Below are 27513 nucleotides of genomic sequence, written 5' to 3' on the forward strand. Positions count from 1 at the left end.
TGAAGTTCTTGTGACGAACGAACGTCAACGACATAAACAAGCCATAGACAATCCTCAAGAAGAACACAAGTCACCACATGGCCCACCGATGCTGTGACAAATTCAATTCGATGCTAGCGAGCCCCTCGGCACGTTTTTTGTCGTCGATTTTTAAGTTTTGAGCGTTCATATTTTCGGCTTCTAGAGTGTGTGCTCTCCGTCTCATAAAACGCTGTCCCAATTCTGTCGTTTGGCTCTCGCTCGCTCGCATCGGTCATCGCTGGGCACCGAAAGTCAATCCGCAATTGTACGCCAGCCAGCCAGACCTTGAAAAGTATCACATTTCCGCGACGGCGCTGCTCTGGTCGGGGGAATAACCAACCAGCCTCTAAGATTGCGCCAAACCCCAGTCCCCTTCCGTGTGCCGTGTGGCACGAAGCAGCGTAACCCTTGTTCTGTCCGCCGGGAACGGATATTAAGAACCGCAGGAAGAAGTACACCCTAAGCTGTTCAATGTTGACGACGACAACAGTGACGGCGTCATCTAAATGCCAATCATGGCGTCGATTTTTTTTTTTTTAGGAATTCTTTGTCCAGATGAGCAATCAATGTTTCCGCCGAATGTTTTGGCAGACCGAGGAAAGACGGGAACTGCGCAAGAAGAGGCACGGTTGTTGATTGTTCTTGTTTGCGTTCGGCCAACAACCAAACTGCGGACAGCAGCAGCAGCAGCAGCAGCTGGTCATAATCTGACAGGCACCGATGGGTTGCTTTTTGGTCTCTATTTAGATTGGAGCTCGCACTAGCGAGCAGCGGTTCGGATGGATGGCAGTGATTTTATGCTGTTCTTTTCGGTGGTACCGTCTTATGCTAATATCTGGTGGTGCCTTCACGGCATGCGTGTGTCAATATTTTAATTGTGGGTTTCGAGACCAGTACCCCGGGAAAAAGGGGAAGATGCGGAACGCTTACAGGAGAACTTGCGTGATGTACAGTGAATGTGGCACATTCTTTCCAAAATGTCACGACCATCATAAATAAAACCTTCAATGCTGCAATGTTGCTGATATTGGCCTTGGGGCGCACCACACCGAGGGGTGAGTTGGGACGCCGGTTTGTCTCCGGCAATAACGGCGACGGATACAGGAACCGGATGACTCCCTTAGCTGTGTGCGGTAAGAAGGGTAGCTACATTATGGAAGTTCTCGGATATCTCTCCCTGGTGCCGGTTGGTGATGGTCGTGAAGACATAAATTAGAATATGCGCACCAGAAAGCGTGTAGACAGACGCGAAATGAGGAGCGCAGTAGCACAAATCGTCTCCTTTAGTTCTCGCCTTAACCGTCTCGTCACAGAGCAGCTCGTTCTAGAAGCAACTTCAATCTATTACCCAGAACACAAGACATCTTCATAATTTGTGCTTCGACATTACACGCCATGAGAGAAGGTAATGGATGTGTCTCCCGATGGAAAGGCAATTCTTTTTCGCCTGTCGTCTCATGTGCGAGTTCAGTGGGGGTTAATGCTGCGGGACATCAATCTGCAGGCAGTGTCCGTGTCTGTGACGCCTTAGCAATCAATGACGATGCCCTGGTATTGGATGCTCCATAGAACAGAAGCGAAAGAGTGAATTCTGAACAACTAAAAGATGAGTCATCATCCTTGCAGCGCTGCTGGGGAAGGCTAATTACACTCCCAGCACAAGATCAAACGGACCTCTTGCAGTGTTCGTCATTGATGTGAAGATTAAAAATATAAAACAAATCATCGAGCGTCGTCGTCGTTCGTTCGTTTCTAACGGGAAGTGGTAATAGAATTTAACTGCAAATTCACCCCCAGAGAGCTCATTCAGTGCGTCCAAGATGAGGGAGAACCATAATGATGTAGCGGCGTGGCAACTGCACCGCGCTGCTGCCAGCCCACTGGATGGATAAAGAAGTGAAGAAGCGGGGACGCAAATAGTTACCGGCTACCAACTAGCGCTAGTGGCCACTAGCAGCTCTCAGTGGCGGATGTCAAGGGATTAGCACGGCTCCACGGTGTTGCCTCACGACGATCATAATTGGATCTTGATCTATCTGAGACGCAGTCAGTCCGGCGCGTCGGGTGCATCGAGTGCAGTTCGAGTTCGACACTTGATGTCCGTCCGCAGCGCAGCGCAGCGCAGCACAGAGCACATTCACACACCCGTAGGTTGATCTTATAATTGCACAACGGAAGTGACAGAGAGGGAACAAGGGGAGGCCCCCGGAAAACGTCAAGACAGCGGTGATCAGCAGAGCAGGAGGAGGGACGCACGATCAGGTGTGTGGAGGGCGACCGACGACCGGTCTACCGACGTACAGACAACGCTCGAGGGAGAAGGTGTTTGCGAGTTGATAGGATACACAAATTATCGCACGACCACGCCACAGACACCCGGGCCACCATGAGCCCCAAAGCGTGCTGTGCAGACATTACGAGCATTTCCTGGGAATATGAGGCGGCGGCGGCTTCCCGGCTGGCTGGCTGGCTGGCGTTGATTGAAGACGTTCCCGATCCTCGGCCATGTCTACACGCTCCGCTTGCTTGTCGGATCTGGCGTTGAATTGGGTTTAATGCGTTTCCCCGGATCCCGCACTCTCTCTCGCTCTCGCTCTCTCTTGATCCATCATCTCGTCGATGACCGGACGAGAACCATGCAGACGGACGCAGAGATCTTGCGGTACTTTCGCGGGTGTGCATCGCATCAACCTTGGGAAAAGGGGGCGTTCAATGCGTGGTTGGAACGTTGGTTGTGGTGGTGGTGGTGGTGCACCGTTCTCTGGTCTTCCTTCGAACGGCACTTTGACACGGTTCCGCCCCAGCGAACGAGCCAGCGATGATGCATCAGATCGATGATCCGGTGATCTGTTGCGAGATGATCCTGTGCGGCAAGTGTCTTTCAGTCGGTCGGTCCACGGGTTGGATGATGGAAGATGATCGTGCACGAGCAGTTAGATCGGAGGGCTGGCTAAGGGATCTGATCCTCCATAAGTTGTGGGATTTGCGGCTTTAAATTCGCGTGCCCAACACCGATATGTCCAGTCCGGCCGCTCTGACCGATGAATCAATTAGGTTGATCTGCTTAAACAGGTGATTTAACAGGCGACCTAAATTATACCGAAGCTGGAGCGATGATCCTCGTCTTGTTAAATACCCCTAGCAAGTAGTCGAAAGGAATTACTGGAGCAGACTCGACTCTAAGCTGCTTCTTTGGTCATTTAAAAACTGTGCTCGTATCCTCCTCTACGCTGAAATTGATGGAGTTGAATGCAATTAGCTGCGTTCGCTTTGATCATCACCTCTAGTGCCAGATCATTTGCTATAAACACAGAGCGTCGTCGTCTTCGTCGTCGTCACTGCACGCACAGAGCAGCGATTCTCAATCCAATCCACCTTGATCAAATGATGCGTTACATGTTTTCACGCGTCATGACGCCTTGACTGGCCGGTGATGGACGACAGTGTCGGACAAGCGGCAGCCTGTCATCACACACCGGGCGCAAGGGCCGCCCTTTGATTGCCACAAGAATATGGCCACAGATTGTTTGTAGAGCGAGTGCAGGAGTACCAACAGCGCAATGCATCAAGCGAGCGACCGATCGACCGGTTAGTTTATTTTCCTCCAATTTGCTCATAATAACTCGCTGCCAGAGAGTGATGCTGACATCGAACCGAGCGACCGGGCGCATCAAAGAAGAAGAAGAAGGCTGCCAAGATATGGTCCCGGTCGTGGTCTCCTCGCGGTTTCGTCGCAACGTTGCACTTGGCTTGTTGCTGTTGATGGCTAGACAAACATATTCCGCTATACGGTGGTAGACATTCGTATAGCCGCACCTAGAGGCTCAGGAGTAAAACGGCAATCAATTACAAACGGATGCATTTTTTGACGGTATCAAACTTTTATTGTGTTACTACACATGTGACTAGTATACATGTAAAATTTGGTTTAGATACGTGGGTAATTGTGAGTGCTATGTGTCAAAATGTGAGTAATCGTCAGATTGCAGCTGTTTTAAAATGGACATTCGTATAGCCGCAGTGAAAGAAAAAACATACTCCGCAAAATTCGTTAACACGTATTTAATGGTTGTATTTTTTGTTCAATAGTAGAACTATTCTAGCTTTAATTTTAAGCTTTTTTTTTTTAAGCTTTTTATTTTAAGCTTTAGAAATGCTCTTTTTGATAACACCCTGGCTTTTAATTTTTTTTTTAAATAATGCGCCCAGGGTAACTGACAAATAAAAAAAAAATGACAAAAAATCAAGCTATTTTTGATAAACTGCAAATCTAATCGCTCTGTTGTTTCAATTATCGGTAGGTATAAGAAATCCATCCATAATTTCCTACGGAAAATATCCAAAAGGATGGTTAAGCCTCTATCGAAAACGATGAAAATAGTTTCCTAAGGGACAAAAAGTCAGTTTTAGCATGAATCAGCCAGAAATTGGCAACCTTTTGGGCAATTTAAAGGAACTATGGATGGACCAGTAATAACCAGACGTATTTTATACATAACGGATCATAAACAAATCATAAAATTGGGACAAAACTCAAAGCAAAGCCAAAGTTGATTAATGCCCAAAACGACCACCGGCTCATTTAAAAAATAAAAGCAAAATGAAGTTCTTTTCAAAGCAAATAAGTAATTTCTTGATAATTTGGATGGATAGAGCCGATATTAGCATGATTTGAACCATGAGTGACCCACCATACCACATCGAAAGTCAAAGCAAAAAATCGTTGGTGAGGGTTTGATGTTTGCTGTAACTTTCTTATCACGTACAGCTTTCCATTTTTTAAATTTCAACTCAAATGTATTCAGGGATGTAAACAGAGCCTTTGCAAGACATTTTTATTCATCTATCGGGGATTGAAGCCTTTTATTACAGGACAATAACATATCAATTAATTTTCACCAACAATTGAATGCATGGTTTGGAGACAAAAATATCCCTTTATCCAAGTGTGTAGTATGCATTTCTTATTGCAATTACATAAAAAAGCGTTTTGGTTTTTATTTGGATTGATTTCTTAAAAAAATCGGTAAAATAAAAATATTTCAAGTTTAAGTCAGGTCATTGACGACTGTTACACTTAAATTGAATAGCAAACCCATTAAATCTTATCGGAACCCATGGCAAATCATAGTTTTGGATTTGTTAGAAATGTAGGCAGTAATAAAAAATACCAACTTGCAGATTGCTTCGTAAAAACTATTTGAAAAATATGTTTTTCATAAGGTGCGGCTATACGAATGTCCATGTGAAATTTGAAAATTTTCTCATATTTTCTCGAAAACAAGTCCTACACGTTTTTCGTCAATATGTGTTGTAAACAACGATAAAATAAACCTTTTGTATTATTCCAAATGAAAAAAGATCGGCTAGTTTGAGAGAAACGAGAAAAAAACTCGAAAAAACTACCTGCGGCTATACGAATGTCTACCACTGTAGCTGAACCGTGTGATGTCTAGCAGACCAAATGGTGGATCGATGCGGTAGGTCACTGAAATGCCGCTGATGCCTTCAAACTGCAACAGGATGGCATTAATTGATTCGCCTACACAGAGAGAGAGAGAGAGAGTGAGCGAGGAGGTTCATTAGCATCTCCTGTGGTGCACACTCGCTTTCTTTCTATTCTTTTTTTTTTAGGGACAGATTATCTCGAATATAAACTGCATAAGATTACGGATGTTGCAAAATGGGGAACCGCTTTTTACATGCAGTAGATGCATATCTCAGTGTGATCCCGTGCTTCCGCCAAGGCAACCACAACAAAGTAACGTCGACGACCAGCTCGCGATCGCATTACAGATGCAGACTCGTTTGCCTCTCATTTGAAGATAAACTCATCACGATTCACCAGCCGACGACCACGGCGACGCCGCGAGATTGTTTAAAATGCATCAATAATGTGTCCCCTTCTGTCGCGCTCTGTCGATCCGCGTGGGTCGTAAATTTCCCTCACACATCCCATCCTCTTCCCCCCCCCCCCCCTCGGCTCTGGGTGCTTTCCAATCCATTTTCCAAACCGAACAGCTAAGCGGGGTCCAGATTCCGAGACGCCGCCGGGGGGGAAATCTAAGAGCAGCATTTTCCCTCCTCAGCACGCGATTGGCTCAGCTGAATGTGTGCTCGTGTGCCGTGATTCCAGCACCCCCTCCAAACCCAAGACGCCCGCCATCGTCTTTACGCGGTTGTCGTGAAGCTCCTATTAAGGTGATAAATTAACTGTCCGGTTCTAATTAGAAAGATTTAGTAGATATCGAATGGCCCGGGGTTCGCTTTCGTGGTCGACAACGACCGCGACGACAACCGTGACGACAATGACGACGGTGCACCAGCTTCGTGTGTTTTGCCATTTGGTTTTTCTCTCGAATTCGCCTCCCGATGGCACGCGATCGTGGTTTGCAGAGCGTAGTGCGGTAGCCGACACTTGGTGCACTTCATGCAAGCGCCAGCAGCATTCTGCAACAGTAGCTGAAGCATAGCGTATGGTCTGGCCAATACCGACACTGTGTACACACTGGGGACCAATTTGCACTCCACTGCACGACGGCAGATGTGGTCTGATTTGAACTGGGGAATGAAGGAAAAAAGGGACCTTAAAGCAATGTACCGAACCGATCAGATCTGGAACTAAACGGAACAAATTGATGTATTGCAGCGGTTTGCTTAGCTGTGGACAACGCTCTGGAATGTTGATGAAGGTGATAAAGATTCTAAAATAGACCCGTACATGTGAATATGAATAATACTTTGTTAGATGCTCTAAAGGGCGATAGTGAAGAAGAAATAGAATCGGAAATCTTCTCCTGGTACATACTGGTGCGTGCACTGGTACTTGTCCTGATGTTAGACAACTATTATTTCAGGCTAATTGTTTCGCTAATTTGCTCGTTTGCTTCTCAAAGATCATGCTATGGTTGAATTGTTGTTAACTCTATTACTTAGTTCCCATATGCTATGTCGTTTTCTAGTAGAGCTAAACACCTTCACAAACGCAATAAGTAATGTTGATAATAACTATTTTTTCTCGATTTAAAAATGTCGAGTTTTGCGCCTCAAAAGTCAATTTTGCGGGGATGTTTAAAAAGCTTCTCTCATTTCAAGAAAATGGTCTCTGAAAGAGATCATTTGTTGGATTAAGCTTATGGTGAACATGTTGCGACACAGGAACTCTGGAAGCCTGTGGAAGCTAATCAAACTATTAATATAGTTATCAGCATTAATTGATCTATTTAAAGCGAGCTCGGATGGGATAACATGATCAATTAAATGCTCAATTTCAATCGACCGCTTGATGAAAACCGACGGAAACATATTTAGAAATCATCGAAGATTAAATGTTATCGCCACTAGACATTGTTCTTTCTGAGTACTGGTTGTCTGGTTGCAAAAAATAAAACATTTTGTTTCTGTTCCGATACTCCACAGCATCTATCTCATTATGAAAGAATAAAAAAATGGGTAGTTGACTGGATTGCTTCATAAAATAATTAATTCAAATAAATAATTGTGTAATCCAAATCGATCGCAACCATTAATTCTTGCCAAAACCATGTTCACTGCACTGCTGCGGCCCGATTGCAAGGTCGTCCCCAGACGAACCAGATAGAGAATGATGATTGCAAACCGTCCGCGAACAACGGAAACCTGTTCAATTAACACTCGCCTGTGTTCTCTCCGTTCAAGCACCTGACGCTAACAAAGACATCGTTTCCATCTTCTGAGTCACGGGCCAGGGGAACGATGGGAAGGGTTTTTTTTGCACTTGGCGCTTGGTGGTTGCTGCTGATATCAAAAAAGGACAAACATAATTGTCGTGGCGGCGCGTCATGAGTGTCCGCCGCGATGAAAAGCAAATGAGAGGAGACACACAAACGAGTGCACCACATCGAGCAACTTGAGATGAATATAAATGTAAATGGACACAAAAGCGAAGTAAAAACAGCGTCGCGAGACATCACGATACCACTTCCTCTCACGGGGTTTACTCATCACCATCCATTGCGACCATGGTTGCGTTTTGACGAATGGACAAGTTCCATTTCGAGAGTGGCGAAGCAATTGGACACTCTTCCCGTGGCCACGGTCTAGACGGGGAGGAACTGAAGGAGAGATAATGCATTTCAGTTCATAGAAAAGACGCGGTTGACAGCAGTGGAGTGAGCTACTGGAAGCATATTCCGTCGCTGCGCTTGCTCGTTCTGCTCTGTGTCTGGTAATGGGCTGTTGGAAGCGATAGAACGGATAAGAGCGAGCAAATTGTGAGAGAAGGATTCTCATTTAAGGGAAACCGGAGGAAGGATTATGGCCGCTGCTGCTGCTGCTGCTGCTGCCAGATCATCAGCCGGTTCCATTCCATTTCATCAGTTTGTCCCAGAGAGTAGCGGGGCGGGCAGCAAGTGCAACGGAATGGTGTTCCAGGAATGTGCCTCACCGCGTATGGAGCCCTGGAACGAACAGAATGCTTCTGCCGGTGACTGCCTGCGACCCGTTGTGATAACTTAATTTATGAAATTACTTTTTCCCTCGGCGATGGAAGCAAGAAGAATAGAGCATCCAGGAATGTGACTGCAAAGCAAAAAGGATCACCAATGGGTTGTGTGGTGGTGGAATTGTTTGCACGGTTGCATTTGTCGCGTAATGATGATCAGCGGGACGTGCATTCCACTGCGTAGTCTCACAAAGACTCACTGGGAATGGACTTCCATCGGTAGAAGGTAGAATGGTGTGCAGAGAGTCTATGTGGTGGTTGGTTCGAGATGCAGTTTGGGAATCGATTGGATGAAATAGTTTAAGCGCAAGCATCAACAATTGATGCACAAAATTGCGACTAGTTAAGATAATCGCATCACAATCGCAACTAACGTTTTTCCATTTTGTTGTCTTCTCATTTTAGATCGCTCACGACGATGGTGCACTCGCGATCAAAGCGGAACTGCAGGACATTCCACTGAAGAAACCAAAGCTAATGAGTGACGTGGCGTCGCTGTACCACAGCGGAAGCCGGCATGCCCAACACAACATCGTCTCGCCCGCCCATCTGTCCCAGCATCCGCAGCAGACGAGCTCAACGTTCCGTCCGTGGGCCGCCCATAAGGCACAAAAGTACGCCCAGCAGCAGCAGCAACTGTTGCTGCAACAGATGGCCGCTGCGGTCGCACCGTACACCAACGGAACGGCACTTGTGAATGGAACCGTTCGTACGACCTCCCCCGGTGGTACGATCCTGGCGCTCAGTCAGGAACCGCCCCTGTTGCAGAATCCCGAAAATGTGGTCCCAATGTCGGAGACGGACAAGTTCGAGCGCTCGTACCAACCGAACGTAGCGCTGGCACCACGGAAGTCGATCCTGTGCAAGGAATCGTCATCGTCATCGTCATCGGCCTCAGGCCCGCCTGCTGTGTCGGTCCGGCGTGATCATCATCACGAGAAGGAACGCTCCGTCATCAAGTGTGAGGTGCAGATCAAACAGGAACACCCGTCGACACCACCGGCCATCGATCCGTCGGCCGTACGATCGGTGATCAAGTGTGACGTACAGATCAAGCAGGAGCGACCGGGAACACCGCCGCCGCCACCACCACCTCCTCCACCACCACAAGCACCGGCCAGCCATCATCACCATCATCATCATCTACCGGGGGGAGGCGATGGTAGTAACTCACCACCCCCGGCCCATATGACGGTTGGGCCTTGCTCCTCTTCTCCACCGCCACAAGCGCCATCGATGCTGCATCATCCAGCCGGTGCCCGAACACCAACGGCGATCGCGATCAGTACGATCATTGGCAAGCAACAGCAGCACCAACAGCATGTGATGATCTCCTCGATGATACCGTACGGTGGTAGTGGGGGAAGCAGTGGTAGCCAAAGCAATAGCCCCGTAACGGTGCCACCCGGCGATGTACACTCCGGCTCGAACGAGATCACTTCCTCTACGTCACCGTTGCCACCGCCGGTCAACATGAGTACTACCATGAATGGGACGAGTGAGAAGCAACCGAAGATGGTGGTAATCAAGGAACCGCTGAGTCCGCTACCACCATCTGACCGTGCCAGTCCACTGTCCCTGCGCCATTCACAGCAGCATGCGCTTGCACATCACCACCAGCAGCAGCACCATCAGCAGCAGCAGCAGCAGCATCAGTCTTCGACATCGCCATCCTCCCCGCCGCATCATGTGGACCACCATCAGCCGCTCTACCTGCATCACCATCCACACCACCACCATCAGCACCATCCGCACCATCACAACAACCACGTGCAGCTGCACCACCGATCGCACCATGTACCGGCGGCCGGCGGCATTATCCACAAGAACGGTGTCCCGATCGTGGGTAACTCCGAGTTTGAACTGTCAACCGATACGGACGATGACAGCCAGGCGGGCGAACCGGACAGCAGCAATGCACCGTCACCGATCGAGCTGATCGGCGAGGTACTGAAAGAGGTGGAACCGGAAACGAAGCAACAGATCATGGACATCTTCAAGGTGTTGATAGAGGAGAGCCGTATGGAGCACCAGCGGCAGCAGCTGGAAGTACGTGCCAAGGAGGATCAGCTAGTCGAGATGCAACGGCAGAAGGATCATCTACAACAACAGGTGCACCAGTTGCAGCAGGAACTGAACCGAGCACTGCTTAAACTCGATTCGCTCCGGTTGCAGTACAGTGAACAGCAGATGCATCTGCAGCACAAGCACGCTGATGATGGTACGGGAGAGCTTTTGGCCGGCACAGTTGCAGGTGAATCGAATACATCATCCTCCTCGACACCACCATCGCCATTATCACTAGTGAGCAACGGCAGTAGCACTGGCATGGCTAGCCATCTGATCGAACGGCGGAACAGTTTCCCGGAAAAGTCCGAGATCATCATGAAGCCACTGAAGAAGTTGTTGCGCCGCAGTCCGGATGAGCCAACGGTTGGTACGGTGTTGATGCTGGCTGCCTCTACGGCTGCTAATCCAGCACCGGGAGTGCCCACTACACCATCACCGTCCCCTGTTGCTGCTGCTGCCAGTCTGTCAATTACTGCGACGACCACCAGTACGGGTAAGGTTGTGGTGGAACCAAGTCAACCGTGCCATGTGGAGCCGATGGATACGGGAACTTCTTCGTCGCCACCACCACCACCGCGTGTAACGGTGGCCCCATCGAAGCATCCCCGAAAGGCAGCGCTCCTTTCGTCAAGTGTCGCCCTCGCTACACAACCACCATTGACGAATGGGGGTGCCGGAGGTTCGTCGCAATCGCCATCACCTCCATCGCCGCAACCACCACCACCACCACCACCAACAAGTGCCAGCAATGTACCTGCATCATCGACGACAACGACGACGACAAACGCCAAACCTACAGCGGCGGAGGTCAATCGATCCGCGTCGCCTAGAGAGCACTCCGCAGCGGATGATCCGGTGAAGGTAGCAAGTGTGCCATCCGAGGCTTCGAGTACTGATGCGCCGGCGCGCAGTCCATCTCCCCGACCCACATCCAGCAGGCCAGCATCAGTAGCTTCTCCTCATGAAGGCGCGGAAATGATGGATGCTGAAGAGGAAGATGAAGACGATGAGCATTCATCGGTGGGCGCGGAAGTGAAATCCGAACGGCTTAGGACGACGAGTACTACTTCCGTTGTTAAGGCAACTATCGGTATTACAGGCAGCACCACCACAAGCAGCAGCAAATCGGTTAAAACGTCGTCGACGAGTACCAGTAGCAGCAGCAGCAGCAGCAACCAAGAAAATGATTCCCCAAATCGCGCCAATGGCGGGGACAACAGTGACAGCAGCAGCAGCAGCACCGGTGGTAACGGTTCCGGTAACTGATAGTTCCGCAGTCGCTTCTCGCTGATCTACTGCCCGAGGCGTGACAACCGCTCACCGTGAGCACCGCCCGTGCTGGCTGGCGTGAGCTTATGGCCGTGATATTTTTATGTTATTTCCAATCCCGAAAACTTACCTCGACAAAGGAAAGGAAGTATTTTGCTGTCGAAAACGCAGTTGTCGCGTTTCGTTCCCCAAACCGGCGGTTCGCGATTGGTATTAGGTTTCTGTCCCACCTAAATTATTTTAACTTTAGTAACGTTGTGTTGGCAATGGATTGGTCAGTTTAAACAAAAGGAAGAGGGCAAAGGGTCGCGAGGCTTGATTGCGCATCAATGTTGCAGCCGCCCGCCCGGCAAACCACAAGCGAACAACGAAGTCAAGCACGTCATAGGGACGATTAAAAGCGTTTACCAATGATCACTTAAGAGAAACCAACCGTACAACCGCGGACAACCCGCACATGCGTTATGGGTAGAGTAGTGCCGAATAGCATAAAGCATTGCTATGTCGTAGGCACCGAGCCCACTCCACACCGTTGCACGGTTACTAGCCATGGCCAAAGGTAGCTCCACTCCACACTAGCTGCATTGGTAGGTCACTCTTGAGTCGAATAGTAAAATGTGAGTTTTTCTTTCGTGAAAATAACCACTAAGTGGTTTTAGTTTATGATGCAAAGATATCGCATAAAGCACGACGCCAGTCGTGCAGAGAGAGAGAGAGAGAGAGAGAGAGAGAGAGGGGGGGGGAAAAGAAAAGTGCATAGCGAAGTAGTAGCGACAGCAAGTAATCGCAGGCAGGCAGGCAAAGCTGGTGGTCTGGTCGCCACAAAAGCGGTAGCGTGTAAGGTAGCTAGAGTAAGTAAGTTGATAAGTCGCGACATCTATTAGATGAAGCCAACGACGTATTGTGCGATAGCAGTAAGCGACAGTAGCGACTACAGTAAGGCTTTAGTTTTAAATTGTTTTAAAAAAACAAGCATTTTCTGCTTCGCCTAAAACCGATCAACATCGCGCTAGTAGAGCACACGATGTGAACAGTTTCGAATTCATGAAGGCAGCGAGACGAAGAATTCACAACAACAAGCACATGACATCCATTGTTCCCCCTTGCTTGCCATGTAGAAAGAGTCCGCCCGTTTACTTGTAGGCAGCATATTTGAATTCAAACTGACTGGACTGAGGGCGCGTATGCTTCATTCAATGTGTTTCAACCGCTTTTGCCCGGTGTTTTTAACATGTGCTGTTCAATTTTGTTATTCATTTTCTGCCATACTTTCCAGCTCATGTTTCTTTTGGTGTCCTTGTTAGATTTCCTCAAACTGTGTTCAACTTTTCTCTCCATTTTCTCCATTCAGTCCATATGACTTTTTGCATAGTTCATATTCATCTTTTCTTTCACTTTTTCATAACAAAGATAACACCGCCTGATTGATTGGTCAAGCGTGTGCCCAATTCATAGCTCATAGTAAAAGGTTGTTTTCCTGGTGCTTGTCCGGTGTGTTCGCTGAATCGCTTAAAACATAACGCTTAAATATCTCCTCGATGGGGTATCTCTGTCGAAGTGGTCGGTCCGGGTCCCGGCGTGGCATGTGTCCTTACACTTTATCACTTACTAGCGGGGAATCGAAATTTTCCTCCATTACTATTAGTTATATTTATAAGCCTGTGTGTGCCCGCTCGTGTCCGGTTACTCTTTGTGCGCGTTTCCTTAATTTATCCTTTCTTGTTTTTTTTTTTGTTTTTGCTGCAAGCAGTCCATTTCCCTATTTCTCTGAGCTCGTGGAATTTTTTCTATAATTTATTCAAACTTCATTGCTTCCTTTTCGGTTCAGATTCTAGTTTTTTTTTTCTCAATTCACGATTCGTGTTGAAAAAGGGGGGATAAAATTCCTTAAACGGAGCTAAAAGCTTTAGTTGATTACTTTCTCGTTTTGAATCCTTAACACTTACCCCAAATCATAACGTCTCTGGCGACCACAAACCCTGACTAGTAGAGTAATCGTTTATAAAGTGTCGAAAACAGTTTAGTGAGGCGGATGGAGAAAGATTGCTGTCATTACGGACGGGTCGTAAGGAGTACGCACTGTAGCTTAGCACCACCACCTTCGAAGGTTCTGTAGATCGGTTTTTTACAAAGAAAAAGGCTCTGGAACACCCAAAAAAACAACAAATTGCAATATTTTCGTCACCGTGACTGGACGGCGACCAATCTCGTTCGACCGTTACTGCCATATGAACAAAAAAGCAACAACAAAGTAAGAATAGCTGCCATTATTAGACGTCTTTGTGTTTTGTGTTAGCGTAATATGCAACAAATGCACGGCAATCGTCAGCTATACAGAGGTTTCCTATGTTTTCAAGCTTCGTTTAAGTTGGGCAAATGTTTAGAACAATCGAAATGTTAAAACAAAACCACACAATGCAAAACATTAACCCGTACGTACCGCCTTAAGCGGGCTGGCCAATGCCAGCCTTCAGTGACAATTTGCACACGGTTCAATACAATCATTTCTAGCAATGTGCCACTTCACATGGATAGGAGGTTTTTAAGTGTTTCTTTTCGTTCGTTTGGTAGCCCTTTCGATTTTCGGTTTCGGGAACAAGGTTAATATATGGGAGCATTAGGGAAGATTCTTCTAAACATGGTGGCACAAACAGCATTCGGTGGTTTCAGCTTTCACTCGGTAGCGCTGAAGAGTGTGTGACGAAGATCTGCCTCTCTCTACATCTCTCGCTACGTTATAGAGGTTGCATTATGCAAAATGAAGCAAGTATTCGCACAGGGCAACAGCGTAGGGCATCTGAAAACAAGCAATTTAGTCGCATAAGTCTGCGGATTTCAGTAAATTAAAGCGTAAATTTCAAGTCTTCACACAAAAACACGAGATAGCACACGATACCACTCACACACAAAGAGAGAGATACAGATGCAAATACACACTGAACACACTCAATCATCCTTTCATCCTTTTATGAAGATATATAAAAATATATAAATGAATATATACATAACCATAGATACATGTACGAACACCATCGTTAAGATTCACTTTCTAGACTCCTGATTGCGAAACGAAGTACAAATTAGAATGTATGCTTTAACAAACTCATAGGAAGAAACGGTAGCTTTCACTACCGAATGATACACACGAAACACAGCAAATTCACACAAGCTCTATATTAAATAAACGATAGCCAATTCACGATATGGTTCACAAAATGACCGCGCTTAATGCGATCGCTCTGATGCACGTGCTGCGACTAGTCTGTGGACTAGTGAGATTTTATTGTTGGTCTAAAATGCATCCCAACAACTTCGCAATTATTCGTATTCCAATTATACCTTGTTTTTTTTTGTGAATTTTCCACATAGTTTTCTTTGTTTTGGAACCAGTGACATATTTGCGCAACAATTTTCTTTTCCTTCAGTTTTGATCATCTTTTTATGTCAAAACGCATGTGACAATGCTTTCATACGGAAAAGAGCAATCATTTAATTGATGTAACTAAATGTAACTTAATATGCATTGAGTCGTACATGATAGATTTTTTTACTTTGTAAAACAGATCATTTAATGCCATTTTCTTGCTTGCTGCTCTAGAGCTGATAAGCAGGAAACATGATTCAACACACGAATTGCGAACACGAATTTAGTAGTCAAGCGTCAAATCATTAGGGTGTTAGATGTAACCTTGCGCCAGCTCATCCTCCTGACAAACGATGCGCTACGCAATAGTTCCCCATTTTTGTTCCTTTTTTCAACAATGTAATCAGTCTGCAGCCGCTGATGCAGCAGATTTCTTGAGCAGCACTACTTTCTGCATACTACTTGTTCGCGTTTGGTTTGAAAGCTTAAGCGTAGAGAAAAGAAAAAGCTAGTTGAAGGTGCGACGATGGTCAAGTGCAGCATATTGATAGTAGCCAAAATAGTAGGATGTGTTCGATTGTTCTGAACAAAGTAAGACAAACACATAAACACCGTTGCAGCTCTATAGAACATTTTTAATTCAATTGAAAAAAAAACAATACAAACTACGAAAAAAACGAAAAAAATACACAAGAAAGCACACCCCGGCGATTGAGGAAAGGAAGTGTAAAAATAATGTTGATAAGATAGAATTTCGCCCACTAAACAATTAACGAAAGTAGTATCCATAGGAACGACAAGAAGCATAAAGAGGAGCCCGATTCTGAAAAGAGAATTCGCTGATGAATACAAACCCCTGGCGCGATGAGAAAATCGAAAGAACGCGCAACCAAACGAAGCTACGACACTGTGTACAAAACCTCTGTTGCGCAAAATTGCGGTGGCACCGTCGTAGAACTGGAGAAACGGCATAGCACTCGCGCGTATTAGTCCGCCATCGATGGCGAATCCGGCCAGAATAGTGTAAACCTGTGGAGCATAGCAACTGAACGTTCGTCTAGTGGTTCGCACAGGGGACACCCCAACTGAGAGATGACTGATCAAACTACTGTAATCAAACGGAACGGGCGGGGGAGCGCATTATTAGAAGGAAGTACCCCGGTTCAGTTCCCACAGCCTACCTGCAAGAACCACCAAGCACCAAGGAGACACGAAGCACCGTCGTGGCATAGGTGGGGGCCCTCTCGACAAAGGGTTGTAGCTTCAACACGTAACGTTTAATTTTTTTTTGGCTGTGCTTTTGAAAATTAAAAGGAAAAAAATGGGAAAACAGTAAAAATTACTCACCTGAACTCCTATCGTTTAACGGGCATCGATTTGGAGCGAGCGATGACGCGCGCGCGCACACGCTCCATCCTTTACGTTAGATTAACGAAGCTTAAGTCTTTTCGAACGATTGACACAATCGAGATATGTAGTCCGGTGCGCATCCTGGATCGCGCCATGTAAAGAGAAACATGTATATCCTTCTTTGGTTTTTGTTTTTAAGTTCATGTTGTAAACATTTAGGCTAAGGCGCGGATAAGAGTAATTACGTTTAGTGCCCTCCTACTGGGTTCGGTAGGATCACTGCAGACGCCGCGTAGTTCTAGTTCCCTATTCTTTTTCACATAAATCGGTAGCAGGCCTTTTCGGTGTAGGTTTTAGGTGCGGTTGAAGTCCGCACCGCTGGAATCTCTGGCTTCTTGGACGTACCTGGACGCGTGTATGTACAGTAAGATTCTAGCCCTAAATCGAGGCCTGCTACAACGCGGTGCCAGGGCTACGCTAAGAGAATTACCATATGCTGCACCACTTCCGCGGGGATTATTTATTAATAAAACATTCTTTTTTGTGTATAGATTTGCCATTTACATGTTATTTAGTAGCTACGGTCATAGTCTAGAGAGGACTACGGAAAAGTCACAAAAGCAGCGGTGCACGAGCATGCACTAAACAAGCGTGCTAAACCCCTCTATTGTTAAGTCGTAGACGAGTCAGCAAAAGCGAAAAAAGAACAATACAGTTTGATGAGTACGGTGCAGGGGGGAGGCGTGGGGCGATAACGCCAACCACACTGTGAACGAACGAATCCTAGCTCATCGCCTATCGCTGCGAAAAGGCGCGGTGCAGTGAAGCTAAAGTAGAGTTACGTGAAAAATGGAAAACAAAAACAAAACATGACCGAAGGCGAAGGGGTTCTTAGCGTTTCCGAAATTGAAAATTTCACCTCACCACAACAGATGCCACGGGCATCGTAGTAGATCGAAAACACAGAGACACAAATTCGAACAAAAACGTAAAGCCGGCGATACATGAAGCGTAAACTCAAGCGTAAATATAAAATTAATTTACACTTGAACATGTTTACATGACCGGGTTGAGACGCGTAATCCGAATTACACTGAACTTTAATCGACTTTTGTGAGAAAAATAGAATCTTTTTTCCAAAGAAAAAGATTAAAAACGCTAGTAATGAACACTCACTATTAATGCAAACCACGAACAGGAAATGTAGTGGGGCAAATCGCTTGCAAACAGCGTTTACGCTAGGATTTATGCTCCGTGGACTTATAATCTCTTTTACATCGTGTAAACGGCAAATGTAAACTTTTTGGCATTACATTCTGAGTTTATACGAGAGTTTACGCTTCATGTATCGCCGGCTTAAGGCTGAAGGCTGAAAAAAAAACAAGAAATACTATTAATGCTCTTTACACTTTTTACTGCCCGAACAAATGGCGAACTACGTACATGAAACAACATGGTGAAACAATTGTCGAAACCGCGCGTACCGAAAGTCCAACCATTGTTCCGTCGGCCGCTGGGAACTTGCACACAATGTACAGATTGACCAGTACACGAAAAGGACGTAAAATACTACGTAAAATACACAAACAAACACACCCACACACTCAATCACACAACATGGTACCGATAGTAGCAATAGACTAATTCGAGGAACAACAATTATAACTGAAAGCAAAATAGCAAAATTACGGCCAATGCCTACCGTTCTTATCCCCCCTTCCCTTGCTGCTCTTACTCTGGGCACTCTCTGCCTGGGAGATGTACAAGTTTCTATAACCAAAAACGAAAAAGAAATGGAAATGGGCCGAGGAGAAATGGGTTTCAATGGTTTGATCGTGGCAAGCGTTTTGTCAAATAGGCACCACTTTCATCCTCCACGATAGCAGATTGTTTTGTTTTTCTTGTATTGTTTTGTTTTTTTTTTTCTTCTAAGCCAAACCAATGATTACCGCTGAATGAGATAACATGGAATCACTATAATAGACAAATGAGAACTCACAGCTCCACGGATGTAAAATAATGACACAGTATAACAGAAAAACACACAAGGCAAGAATGATAAAAACCGGTGTGTATGGACATGATATAGAAACAAGTGAATGGTGATGGTGAAAATCAAAACTAAAAAAACACACAAACAAACACAAACACACAGCTGTAATATTACAAAGAATAGATTAATTCAATAGACAAAAGCAGCAAGAAGAATGCATAACCCTCTGAAACGTAGAAACTGCAGTCGCATAACAGTACCCTTGTAAACCCAAAACTCTCTCTGCACGGGAAATAGAAATTGTTAAAAACGTGGAGAATCGAACGGAAGATAAACAAAAGCAGCAGCAATCGAGACACGGAGTAAGAGTAATGAAAGCAGCATTCAACCAACAAAGAAATATATTAGAAAAAGAAAACAAAAATGCAGAAGAAGAGAAACACACAAACCCGTTTAATAGCATGAGCGCAAACAGCAGCTAGCAAATAAAAAAAAAAAAAAAGGTGGCGCGAAGTGAGCGAGCGAGCGAGCGAAGAAAACCGAGCTGCGTGCGGTGGTGAAGCAACTTTACTGAAATTATTCTAGATACTGAAAGTAATTTAAAACCAGAGAAATAAAATTATAAAATAATTAAAACAAATCCGTTCGCCAATGGGAATCTAAATGGAAAGAAACAACTGGATTCGACGCTGCTGATCTAGTGTACGAGACATCATTCCCGGAAGCAACAGTGACCAGATGTAGGTCGATCAATAAGGGGTTTCCAGTGAAAACAGATTTACAAGACATGCAAGGTGGATGCTGAGGAGTAATTCCTTGTAACAGAACCAGCATCGCACGGTCTATACAAAATGTAGGTCATTTACGTGCTTCACAAGATTCTCGGAACTCGCTCCTCGAGAATGAGAACCGAAGAGTCGCCATGTGTTTGATCTGAAGGTCCGCTGCCTAGCAACCCTTTTTCGGATCTACGCTGCCCGCTCCGAAGCCAAGTGCCGCTGGCACTTGCTCGTACTTAGTACACCCGGGAGCACACGTAGACTGGCGTATTCTATCATTCTCGAGAAATGCCTTCCGCCTCACACAGATCAAAGCCCATCTTGAGCCTTTTTTGTCATTTTTTCGTTCAAATTCGCCGAGGGTGCAACTTTGTCCCCGGCGATTCTCTGCTCTGCTTTGTCAGCTTTTCAGCCCGCCGTGGTGTGGGGAAAAAATGATGACGCTTTCCCTCCCCCTACTGCAGGACATTGTCTTGTCTCGCCATCACTAAAAGACTCGACTCTTTTGTCTTCAGCACCCACCGTCGTCGCTTTTGCAAGCCTGTCAGCTTGAGCCGTCTGAAGACGCGTTTACTAACGATGCTGCCCGTCGACCATCTTGAAGCACCCACCACCACCGAGCATTAAATGCTGGTGAATAATTAAAAATCCATTTCCCCGACTTCCGTGCGCATTCCCGCTGTGCATCACCGATGAATGCAACTGGCTAGAACTGGCGGGCGCCCCCTTTAGTGGTGCAAGTTAGTGTGGGTCGTGGATAAGTGAATTGTCAACATTGTGGACTGCGTTCTGCTAACGATTTCATTATTTATCTCGCGCGAAACAGAATGGCTTTTGCATGGACGTTGTTTTATGCTTCAGTTGATCGGAAACAAGCGATTGAAAGGATTACGACGGCTAACAGATTGTGTGTTGGATTCAGTTGAACGATATTGCATCTACAATACTAAGCAAAACACTGTCAGTATCTCATCGTCATATTGTACAGTTCATTAAACTGAATTTCGAGTTCGAGTGCTTTGAATGTCCCTTCTCTCACTGTATCTTTCTGTAGACGAGTTGATACCGAACGATTGATTCGCGTTTATTGATTTACCATTTTTAATAATACACAGGGACATGCTTAGCTAAAGATAGATGCTTGGATTCCATGTTCTACTCTTCTTCTTCTCTCTCTCTCTCTCTCTCCCTCTCCACACTCTCGTTCTCTTTCTCTTTCAATTAATATCTTCCTCTCCTTCGGTTGTTCTATACTCAAGTATACTTAAGCACACTATAGCAGCGCTGTTACTATTTCATAAAACTAATAAGTAATCTCCTGCAGCATAGCACATCATCTCATCTGCCTTCTCTCGCGCCCTCTCAGGTGTTATAGCAGCTCATACAGAAACACAATTACCATTACGGTCTCACCTTAAGGTGTGATGCTTTCCGGAGCAACCGTTCACTTGACCGGTTCCAGGTCATCGAGCACTTCGTCGGACGAGATTCGATGCGGTCCCGGACCCTTGACACGATTCGACACCTCGGTGAAGCTACCCTTGATCTCATCCAGCGCCTTACCGAGACCGATCTTGATCTGATTAAACTCCTGCGTCACCATCGACAGGCGGCCAAGCAGATAGTTGAGATTGGAGTCCACTTCCGTCATGCGATTGGTGATGAGCGAAACCTAGGATGGTGGATTGAACTCAGGTTAGTTACCGGAACATGATAATGCCTCCAGCTCCTACCACTTATAACGAATACTTTACCTTTCCTTCCATGCTGTCCATCGTGTTGAGTGTTCCGTTGACGTACGTTTCCGTCTGCTCCTGGAGGCGATCGAGGGCTTGCTTGCTGGACGAGATCTCCTGGTACATGATGCCGATCTGACGCCACACCTGGCTGATCTCGGTTTCGATCTTCGAGCTCAGATTGGTCAGCGCTCCGTTGTGGTTGTCCAGGATCGTTGCCCCAATCTCGTCGAAGCGTTTCGTGACGGTGGCATTGAGACTACCCGAGCTGGCCTTGATCACGTCACCGACCTCGCGCGTAATCTGCATGATACCGAAATCCATGCCCCGCTTCGCGTCCAGAATGTTCTCGCCGGCCTTCAGCAGGAACACCGACAGCTGCTGCATCGTTTCGTTCATCGAGTTGAACTGATCCTTGGCCGTGGTGTGGAACGCTTCCGTCGTCGTCAGCTCCTCGGTCAACACCTTCAGTATCTCGTCGGCCGTCGTCTGGAGCGCTTCGTTGTTCTCCTTGATGCGGGTCGCCGTCTTGGTGAAGCTCTTATCGGACGCGGTCAGCACCTCCAGCCGCATATCATTGATCGCATCCAGGGTCTCGCTGACGAGCGACTTCATGAACTGCTTATCGGGGATCGTCGATAGTGTGGCCAGCTCCTGCCCATCGTTCTTGGCCGCTTGCTGCTTAACCTCCCGCTCGGCCAATGCTTCACTCAATCCCGTCAACTGCTTCACCACACGCTCCTCGAACTCCGTGTTCTGCGTCGAAATGACCGGACTGGTGAAATAGAACTGGGACAGCTTCTCCTCGATCTTCGCGGCGATCTCATCCGCGGACGACAGCTTCGAGTTGACCAGCTTCTCCGTCTCCTTCAGCAACTGTCGATTGACATCCTAAAACCGAGCCACAAAGAATCAGTTGCATCACGCTTTGCAAGCCGAACTTCCAGTAACTTACCTCAGTGGCATCACGATCACTCTTCAGTTCGGCCAGCTCGCGACGTAGCTCGCGAACGGTCGCCGTAACCTCGTCCAACTTGCTACCCACACTCTCCTCGTCCTCGTCACGATTACCGGTGCCCGGTTCACGGGCCTCTAGCATCTGCGCGTTCTTGGTCAACCACTGCAGAATACCTTCGAGGCTATCGCTTACCTCACGCTGTTGCTGATTGAACTTGTCAAGCTGCTCACCGTGCTGTAATTAATAGGAAGAAAAAAAAACTCTTATCCGTTTCTTAGTTCTCGCGACGCGGACGCGTGCCGAACGTACCTGCATCAGTGTTGTTTCGATCTGGCTAGTGCGGCTCTCCAGACGGCCGACCAGTGCCGGTAGCGCATCCAACGCTCGCAGCGTCTTCTGCACCACGATCTGACTCTTCTTCATCTGCTCGGCATGGGCACGTTCACGTTGCTCGTGACGTTCCAGCTTGTTGTCCAGCGTGTTGTACGAGTGTACCAGCGACAGGATTGCATCGCGGATCTCTTGATTGCTAAAAAAAAAGGGGGGGAAAGGGTGTCGTGTTTCTGTGGATTGTCTTTTTGGCGGATGCGATTCATGTTTCCTCATCGCAAACGTGATCTCCCTGGCTATTGGGCAACTTTTGGTTCAAATAATCGCTTATATTGGTTGCATTACAAATCGAAATCATCCAGAAAGGGCCGCAATTCAAGCGGCATGTTTATACCATGAACTAAACCAACACTAACCAAGCAAATGATAAGTTGAAGTGTATGGATTTTGCAAGTCGATGCCGATAACGCTTGACCACATGTTGTTTGAAGGATTCTTGCAAAAATCATCTGGATTTACTGGAAAGCCACCTAAGCTGGAAAGTGAAATTCAAGCTAAAGGCTGTGAGGCTTTATGATTGCAAAGAGCAGTCATCTGATTGATGTGCAAGGACGAAAGATCGCGTACATAAAATAACGCATACAGTAAGCTTTTCCTAGATGTCTGATAGTCGATGAACCAGATACTCGATTAACGTTTGAAGAAAAATTGATTCCCTTTGCTAATAAAAATGTCAACCATCGCGCAGCTCTAATTCATATTTTAAATAAACTCCGGTTCGTTTCCAATGAAAATCTTGATCAAAATTCAGGTACTAGTAACCAGTTTGTAGATCTCAGTTTGACTTTTATAAAATTTAAAGGTCTTTCACTGTCCTATGTTGATAACAGTACAAACGATGAGTTCGAGTGTAGTCATCATCCAACAACTTTAGTGATTCGATGTCTGCACATTTTTCTAATCAACCACTAATCCATGTTTCACATTTTATAGGCGATCTAGCATTGATCACTATGCATTTGTACCAACGAGCGGAGACTTTCAACAACCTTTTCCATTTTGATACCAAAGGAAATGAAATTCGTGCGTCCAACGAAAAGAAACGAAAGCCGCAAAGACTCAACTTTGGAGATGATCATTGGACGATAATGCAACCGTAAGTCAGTAGTACTTCTCGCTGGAACTATCTCCTTATATGACCTGTTTCCATGATCTTCATCGGCACAAGGCTCTGAATAGAGTACAGAGTATTTGCCTTGAGCTGTTTCCTCATTCTGCGCACCATTTAACGTTTGATTCCATGTAGAACAGAACTGTGGTCTTGTACCGACTAACCAAACTGACCGACTTCCGCTGGCATTACGCCAACGTCATCGTCATTTTACATCTTCAATCACAGACCGCTGCCAGAGCAAACAGACTGCGTCTAGCCTCTGGTTTCAATTCAATTGTGTTCCGCAGAAATAAAACCCAAAAATAAGCTTCCTGTTTACACCGGACTGTGCATTCTCTCTGTCCCCTATCCCTGTGGCCCTATTCGACGCGATCAAGTAACAAAGAAGTAGCAGGGTAGCAGGCTGGTGCATGCATCTGCCATGTGCAGTTCCGCAGTCGTTTCACGATACGGTAGTTGCGTTTAAATATAACATCCCCTGGGTTGATGGATGGACCGCGATCGTAAACTGGCTGCATTTTAGCACATTTTCTGCAAACTTCGTTTGGTTTGGTTTGGAAAGACGCTGGACGAATCAACAACTGGACTGCATCAACCGCTCATGCCGGCAGAAGAGTCCGTAAATCTGCCCAACGATGGTAAACAATCGATCGCTCCTGTGTTTATCCTGTGGCCATGGCATCCAGCCACAGTCGACGTTCGGACGGACCGACAAAGATGGATTTTGATGGTTTCGTCGGTGGCCCGGGGGGGGGGGGGGGGGACTTCTCGTCAACGAACCGCGTATTCGAGTTCAACGAGCCAACAAGCCAGCACCAATTATGATCAATTATAACCAGCAAACTGGCCCACGACGTCCAATGTCAATGTTCGATCCAGACCAAAGACCTTCATACCATCTTCTTCTTCTTCTTGCAGCGGCCACAAGGATTTTCGGGTTCATTGCCACGCTTTACTGCCATCGAAAACGCAGAAGGAACACGAATGTGGACCCATGGTACTTACGTAACTTCCGTTGCAGGATGGGCCACCGATTCCCGGAAGGAGATCGCACTGAGGGCCAGCAGCAGCAGCAGCCAGCAATACTGAGTCGTCATTCTGTCGAGCGAGCGGCAAGCGGCTGGATACGGGTTCAACGATGATGAGGGGTGAGTGCCGTGCAGCCAATCTTTAGTTTAGAAAATGAAAAAAAGGTTACGATTCCATTTCATTAAACAGACTAAGCGCCATTCCTGGCCGCAACCAGGCAAGTTTGTTTGAAGGTACTCTCGAAGGAAAAGTGCTGCATGGTGTTTGGTGCCGACAGTGATCTGGAATCCTTCAACTGCATGCTGCAACTGCATGCCCTCATCAGGGGCAATTGAACGAGATATTCTTAGTCGCCCTGATCACGAGCTCAATTGAGATCCTCACTTACGATAGATTACGATTTGAATTACGATTTAAATCTCAAGCAGCTGGCACTGACTGTTCTAACATTAATCTACTGTTCAAACACCTCGCTCTTCTCATTTCTAGTTTGTAATACTGTTTTCGAATCGTAAACTGGTGTACGCTCTGTGATAGCACCATCCTTACAGAGGCCTCGGATCCAGGAAACCACGGATCGGACACACAATCGGTCACCAATCAGTCGTAAATGTTTAAACAATTCCCAACGCGCGCCAGTCAACAACTAATCTATCACGCTCGCGCCGCGGTCTTTTCCTTATTTACAACTCCTCATGATGCTCGATGTTGGTGTGAATGGTGATAAATTACTTTAGAATTGTTCAATAACTACACTTCACTCAGGATCACCATAGTAACGGCATCCATCAATCGTAGTTTACGGTGAGAGTTGATCTGCACTTCCCGTTGTGCCAAAAAGGGGTGCTGGTTCACGGTAACGAACCTCCCGGAAGGGTCACAGTTCAAGCAACTGGCTAGCCCACTACACCAACACGAAAGAAAGTAGTGACGCAATGGCCACGATTTGTCGGCGTTTTTTTTTTGCCTATCTGGCGGCTCACGGCTGCTCGCCATTCTAGGCAATCTACACAGCCGCAAGGCCGGTATAGGGCAAGCCGGCAAGAGCTGATAATCGATTCACGATTCACGTCCTGTGGAAGCCTTTCCAATTTCAACGGCCATTAGCATCCCGAATAGCACGCCAGCCTTCGTGGCAATGATCTTTGGCCTAAAGACGTTGTGAAAAAAAAGGGAACGCCAGTACCGCTCCACAGGGGGTGGCTGCCAAGGACGCTGAAGAGTTCAACGTTCAACACTTCTGGCCTCTGGCCGCACACATGGCCCCGGAGATCCAGACTCCGATTGACTGCGAGTGGGAAGCACTTTGTAACGTCACTTGAGCACTCCGCTTGTCGATCATTGAGATCCATTAATGCTGGTTATTGATAAGCAGAACTAGGGTTGCACGCCAGTCAATCACCGACACTTACACTGGGAACTTTGTGCAGAAGAAACGGAGGAACGTCGCTACTCGGCTCGGCTCGGGTGGTGTGATGATGCCCTAACGCTCCGAACGCCAACCGCCGACTGAAGGATTCTATCGGCTGCGTATGGCACTTAACCCCCCCGGTCCGATCGGCCGCGGCGGTTGGTCTTTGTGCTGCTGCTGACCGGCAGCAGCTGCCGGTTGCTCGGGAAACGCTCCCTCCAGCATTCGGGTTCCCTGCCAAGTCCTAGTGTGTGGGTAGCAGCCGTATTCCCATCCGCCTCGTCGCCGTGTCCGGCCCCTAATGCGCCAAGGAATGGTGCGCACATGTGGTGCGTGTTGTGCCAGGCACCCCGGCACCCCGGTCAGAGTCAAATGGCTCGGTACAGTTAATGATCGATCGACATGTGTGTTGGTACCAGGCACCATCGGCCACCATATGCGCCGCACTCACTGCGGTGATCATTCCGAGCAGCACCCTTCAGCACCGTTCAGCCGGCTTATCATCGAGTGCGACCTCGAGGCGAACCCCGCGATGGGCGAACGCATCGATGCTTGCGAGAGGATCGAGGAGGCAAACGGCAAAAAATCCTTCTCAAGCTCTCAGTTACGCGGACGCGACGTTGGCGCGATCAAGCATGATCTGAATGTTGGCCGTGCTGTGAGAGTGAGATTTTATGAATTCCTTTCAGAAAAACCGCCCGGCCAGCCGGCGTCAATCCAGCGGATCGGTTGTCGCGCAAGGAGTGCAGAACGTGCATGGATGGATCATAGTAGTCAATGTGGCTGCCTGGCGACGCAACCGCCACCAGCAGCATTGGACCTTGCTTTATGATGCGTTTGCGCGGTGACGATATCAACTCACACGATCTCTCGCGTTACTTTGTTATTACCCCCGGAGGGCCGTAAATTGAGTGCCCTTGTTTTCTCGGTTCGCTTCTTTACGCTACCCATTCGCCACCAGCAGCAGCAGCAGGAACACCCGCATCTTGCACCGGCTGCCAAAGGCAATGGATGGGATTATTTTGTTTACTTTAACCCCGCTCAACGATTCCCAGAGCAACTCAGACCTTCCCCGTTGCATCCCTTCGGTAGGGTGAGCGGTACTTTTCGTCGGGTGCATTAGGATGTGGAAGACATTCGAGGCAGACACGGCTCGTTAGATGCACCAAGGAGAAGACCCATCGCTTATCACTGCATCGAACATTGTTTTTCTGAGCGACTTATGCACTGGACATATTGGATAAGGACAATATTTCCATTCAATTTCGTGATTGATTTTAATATTAGATCTGGTGAAACTATATTGAAATAAATAACACGTTCATCAAAAGTATGAAAACTAAATTCAGATTGAATCGAATCGGTTTTGATTGATCTTGACATTAGATTAGAATTTGTCTAGATTACTTTTAATTTATAAACTCAATTGTAACTCATATTCGAAAAAAAATTGCATAATAATATGATACTTAATCTTCCTAGCATTACAGCAACAAACTCGGTAACAACAGTTAATTTAATTTATTGTTTAAAGAAAGTTCTTAGTT

The 27513-nt window shown here is 46.8% G+C and overlaps 2 protein-coding genes across 3 annotated transcripts in view; one reads left to right on the forward strand and one right to left on the reverse strand.

Moving 5' to 3' along the window:
- The window catches only part of LOC126581618 (daxx-like protein), a 147406-nt gene extending 128331 nt beyond the window's left edge, over positions 1–19075 (forward strand). The window contains exon 3 of the mRNA XM_050245410.1: positions 8909–19075. Within this exon, the coding sequence (XP_050101367.1) occupies positions 8909–11839 (2931 nt within the window). The 3' untranslated portion in view covers positions 11840–19075. The remainder of the gene's footprint in view (positions 1–8908) is intronic.
- Positions 19076–20391: 1316 nt separating this feature from the next.
- Positions 20392–26234, reverse strand: LOC126581621 (A-kinase anchor protein 9). 2 transcript variants are annotated; one of them, XM_050245415.1, is made up of 6 exons: positions 25968–26234; positions 24532–24694; positions 22332–22551; positions 22020–22256; positions 21083–21955; positions 20392–21000 (listed from the first exon to the last, which is right to left on the reverse strand). In XM_050245415.1, exons 2-6 carry the CDS (start codon positions 24621–24623, stop codon positions 20773–20775), a joined length of 1650 nt encoding a protein of 549 aa, XP_050101372.1. In that variant the 5' UTR covers positions 24624–24694; positions 25968–26234; the 3' UTR covers positions 20392–20772. The 2 variants fall into 2 exon arrangements, with proteins under 2 accessions (XP_050101372.1, XP_050101371.1); XM_050245414.1 differs by lacking the exon at positions 25968–26234 and adding an exon at positions 24793–24871.
- Positions 26235–27513: the final 1279 nt, after the last annotated feature.

The sequence above is a fragment of the Anopheles aquasalis genome, chromosome 2 (assembly GCF_943734665.1).
Source record: "Anopheles aquasalis chromosome 2, idAnoAquaMG_Q_19, whole genome shotgun sequence".
NCBI classification, from domain to species: domain Eukaryota; kingdom Metazoa; phylum Arthropoda; class Insecta; order Diptera; family Culicidae; genus Anopheles; species Anopheles aquasalis.